Below are 4,497 nucleotides of genomic sequence, written 5' to 3' on the forward strand. Positions count from 1 at the left end.
CCTACGGGTTCGTGAATGATGTAGACATGACCGAGACGCCTTTCCGATCAATAACCAATAGCGGGACCTAGATACCCATATTGATTCGTACATATTTTACGAAGATCTTTATCGGTAGAACCTTTATGACAACATACGTAATTCCCTTTGTCTGTCGGTATGTTACTTGCCCGAGATTCAATTGTCGGTATCTTCATACCTAATTCAATATCGTTACTGGCAAGTCTCTTTACTCGTTCCATAATAGATCATCTTGTAACTAACTCCTTAGTTAATTTGCTTGCAAGCTTCTTGTGATGTTGTATTACCGAGAGGGTCCAGATATACCTCTCCGATATACGGAGTGATAAATCTCAATCTTGATTCATGCCAACTCAACAGACACCTTCGGAGATACATGTGGATCATCTTTATGATCACCCAGTTACGTTGTGACGTTTGATAGCACACAAGGTATTCCTCCGGTATCCAGAAGTTGCATGATCTCATGGTCAAGGGAATATGTATTTGACATTAAGAAATCGGTAGGAATAAACTGAACGATCATATGCTATGCACGGATGGGTCTTGTTCATCACATCATTCTCGTAATGATGTGATACCGTTTATCAAGTGACTACTCGTGTTTATGGTTAGGAAACTTTAACCATCTTTGATCAACGAGCTAGTCTAGTAAAGACTTACTAGCACAGAGATCGTGCATGTACGGGCACATATCCGTGACCGTTGCTCCATGATGACATTGCAGAGCGGTAGCGAGCAGTCGCGGGGCCGGCAGCGGCAGGGGGTGTGAGAGAGGAGAGAAGGAAAGAGAGAGCGAGGGCGCTAGAGAAATAAAGAAAGAGCGTTGACCATCTTCCCCGTCCGACGTGGAGCTGATTAGCAGGCCCGGGCTGTCAGAAAACGTGTTTTCATCGCTGCCGACACACCGATTAACGGCCGTTTGGTCACGCCGTCTCCCCCGTCCCACATGGCCCTAACTAGAGGGCTCTGGCTGTCATGAACGTGTTTAAATCGACCAAATTCGTTCACTAGTATTTCCTGAGAAAAAACACACCAAGGTTGCCGTAGCGCAATGTGATGGTTTTTTGAAACTATGGACGGGCATGCGATCAAGGTACATATGCAGTAGCAGCATGACGACGCGGCGCCAGCGACTTTTGCTTCCAGCCGCTCGATCGATCTCCGGCGACGTTCCTATGATCCTGTCCCGTGTGGTTCCGGCACAAAACAGAAACAGAGGTGCTGGACGGCACAACACAAAAGGGCACGCTTTCACCGGCGCAAGTCTCGTCCCTCTCGGTGACAGACAAGTTAACGGCCACTCGGTGTACATGCACGCACGCGTCATCATCAAGCTAACATTTGCAACCGGTGGACGTGCTGTAATCATATGATGTGCTGGCTGCTGCTACGAATGGCAAGCTGTTTGCTCCGTGACAAATGCATCTTTTTAGGTCCTATATACTAGAGATGGGATGGTGTAATACATACTACAAGGTGGAAAGTGATGTCAAATTAGGTGGGTTGGTCAACTTCCGGGTCACGTTGTAACCGGCGCAGCAAGTGGAAGAATTACACTTTCATGGCTAAATCATTTTTCATACCGCTAGATGTTTATGTTAACTCCAATTCCATGAATCAATGGAGTGAAACCAATCCAAGGCGATGCTTAATAAGCTCACACATGTACGCCTGAGCCGATAGCACACCTGTATCTGCAGCCGTGCCAAAAACTCACCATCTATCATCCTATTGTTTGTGTACGCTCATGACCGATCTTGTTCCTGGTCTGATGCCGCAGCTTAGGATTCATCGAGGTTGAATGTTTAAGATCGATCTCCATCAACCAGGTTCTTGAGCTTGCGTGTGTTACGCGGGCCACCCAGGAAGGATCACCATGAGCCGAGACCATGCAACTATATCGGATAGTACCAGTCAGTGTGGTACGAAATAAACAATTTGCATCCTCTCGTCTTCTTGGCATACTTCAACTGGCTCGTCGTTTGCATTTTGAAACTTGATGGATTCATATGCGTCGGGATGTTGCTGTGATCAGCTCGATCGATCCATCCATCATCGTGTTTGGCCGAGAGCACTATACACCCACCCCCACTCCGATCTCTTCCTGGACAAAATTCTTGATCACAGCTGTGGCCACAACTTTCAAAATTTTCAATCCCAGTTTGTCGTTCCAGGGAAGACTAGACACAAATTTGCGTCTTGCATCGAGAAATCATTCGAAGTTATGAACAATTTTTGATCCCACATGTAGAACAAAGCCAACTTGTATCACCTGGTAGACTTTCCCCAACCACAGGAACAAACACTGATCACTCCGGTGCAAATTAATCCGGGCTAAAGCGTGACATCGCAAATGCAGCAGCTGGGAAGTCTTCCTCATGTCCACGCCTGCCGGAGTACGGCGGTTCTCCGGCGAGCCGGCCGGCCACCGCGCCGGTGCAGGTAGCAAAGCCGGGCTGAACTCACACACCACCAGCAAAGGGTGCTACAAAAGTTGTGCAACTTGCGTCGCGTTCCATTGCCTCGTAGCCTATCGAAACCATGTCGGATCAGCCTGTTTCTTGTACGTACGTGTTGCTACGTTATCCTGCTACAACACCACGCCGGAAAACCCCACTGTTCGCCGGCGCACCCCGTGCCGGCGGCCGGAAATCTCCACCAAACTCACACCAAGGCACCATCCTGACCAGTCCCGATTCACCAGCGCTTTTCTCCCGGAATACACGACCAAATCACACAAGCTCGCTCCCGTTACAAAGACATTATCCGTACCTACACAATGCATTTTTTTTCACTCGAATCGGTGGATCCGATCGAGAGATATTCGATCGAGAATCGAGAGGAGAAGCACACTCTGGAAGTCTGGAGGCTGGTTCCTGAGCCGGGGAGGCCAGCCAGGGGGGCGGCAATCCGCGGCATCGGATGCGGCGCGTGGGTGACCGTCGGATGGAGACAGATCGGACGTCGCTCGTTTGATGCGGGGCGCTAGGAGGGGCGATCCGCGGCAACGCCCCCTCGACTAATCAGCGCGCGGCATTCGGCCTTCCCCGTCTCCCCGACGTCTCCCACTATATAACCACCGTCTCCTCCGCCCTGACCTCCTCACCCAGCTCACACGCATCTCTCTCACCTCCGGCGAAAAACACACCAGAGCTCGCATCTCCCCTCGATTCCTAGCTGCAATGTCGACTGAAGTGGCTGCTGCTGACATCCCGGTGCCTCAGGTGGAGGTAGCCGCCGACGCCGCCGTTGACACGCCGGCGGCGAAGCCGGCCAAGGCGCCCAAGGCGGCCAAGGCCAAGAAGTCCACTGGCCCGAAGAAGCCCCGCGTCACCCCGGCCCACCCGTCCTACGCCGAGGTAAGCCCCCCGAGCCCTTCGCCGTCGTTCCTCCTTCTGTCTGTTCGTCCGTGTTTCCCTGATCTGACTTTTAGTTTGGTTCGTTCGTGCGTGCTCAGATGGTGTCGGAGGCGATCGCCGCCCTGAAGGAGAGGAGCGGGTCGAGCACCATCGCGATCGGCAAGTTCATCGAGGACAAGCACAAGGCGCACCTCCCGGCCAACTTCCGCAAGATCCTGCTCACCCAGATCAAGAAGCTCGTCGCCGCTGGCAAGCTGACCAAGGTCAAGGGCTCCTACAAGCTGGCCAAGGCCCCCGCCGCCGTCAAGCCCAAGACGGCCACCAAGAAGAAGCCGGCCGCCAAGCCCAAGGCCAAGGCGCCAGCCAAGAAGACTGCCGCCAAGTCCCCGGCCAAGAAGGCCGCCGCGAAGCCCAAGGCCAAGGCCCCAGCCAAGGCCAAGGCCGTCGCGAAGCCCAAGGCAGCATCCAAGCCTAAGGCGGCCGCCAAGCCCAAGGCCAAGGCTGCCGCCAAGAAGGCGCCGGCCGCCGCGACCCCCAAGAAGCCCGCCGCCGCCCGGAAGCCGCCCACCAAGCGCGCGACGCCGGTGAAGAAGGCGGCCCCCGCCAAGAAGCCCGCGGCCAAGAAGGCCAAGAAGTAGAGCCCGGCATGACCGGACCTAGATGGCCTGGCGGGTAGTATTCAGTAGCCTAATTCTCTGTTCGGTCTTGTCGGTCAAGAGCTTCTTGACCGTGTCTTGGGCGGTGATGGGCTCTTGTGTCGAGGAAGAGTAATATCCATGGGGATCAGTTGTACTTCTAGTAGCAGTAACCTTTGTAATTTGAGTCTTTTTTATTGTTGCAGCAATATCCATTGGATGTTTGTCAAAACTACCGTGTTTCATTTGCCAAATCTGGTGCCAAAGATTATTCAGGGATACAGAAGGAGGTTTGAGATCTGAAATTGAGATTCGTATCTTATGGCAATGAATCTCGTAGATATCTACAAAATCTAGTATGTGAGATTTCTGACTTACTATAAGAAAGCAAGAACGGTGGGCTTGAAGAGATGGATGATGGTCATCGGCATGGTGCAGGGAGATGAATGGAATCGTAAGACACAGACAGAGCACGGTAG

The 4,497-nt window shown here is 52.5% G+C and overlaps 1 protein-coding gene across 1 annotated transcript; it reads left to right on the plus strand.

Annotated features, from left to right (window-relative positions):
• Nucleotides 1–3,106: 3,106 nt before the first annotated feature.
• On the plus strand, nucleotides 3,107–4,250 carry LOC606312 (histone H1-like). The gene is made up of 2 exons (XM_044527502.1): nucleotides 3,107–3,383; nucleotides 3,482–4,250. Exons 1-2 carry the CDS (start codon nucleotides 3,207–3,209, stop codon nucleotides 4,019–4,021), a joined length of 717 nt encoding a protein of 238 aa, XP_044383437.1. The 5' UTR covers nucleotides 3,107–3,206; the 3' UTR covers nucleotides 4,022–4,250.
• The last annotated feature ends 247 nt before the right edge of the window (nucleotides 4,251–4,497 follow it).

This window comes from Triticum aestivum, chromosome 5A (genome assembly GCF_018294505.1).
Source record: "Triticum aestivum cultivar Chinese Spring chromosome 5A, IWGSC CS RefSeq v2.1, whole genome shotgun sequence".
In the NCBI taxonomy this organism is placed as follows: Eukaryota; Viridiplantae; Streptophyta; class Magnoliopsida; order Poales; family Poaceae; genus Triticum; species Triticum aestivum.

Bases quoted from the DNA above. Each gene is read 5' to 3' on its own strand.
- LOC606312 (XM_044527502.1), top strand. From the start codon at position 3,207: ATGTCGACTGAAGTGGCTGCTGCTGACATCCCGGTGCCTCAGGTGGAG. The intron at 3,384-3,481 runs GTAAGCCCCCCG...GTGCGTGCTCAG, and splicing joins CCCACCCGTCCTACGCCGAG to ATGGTGTCGGAGGCGATCGC.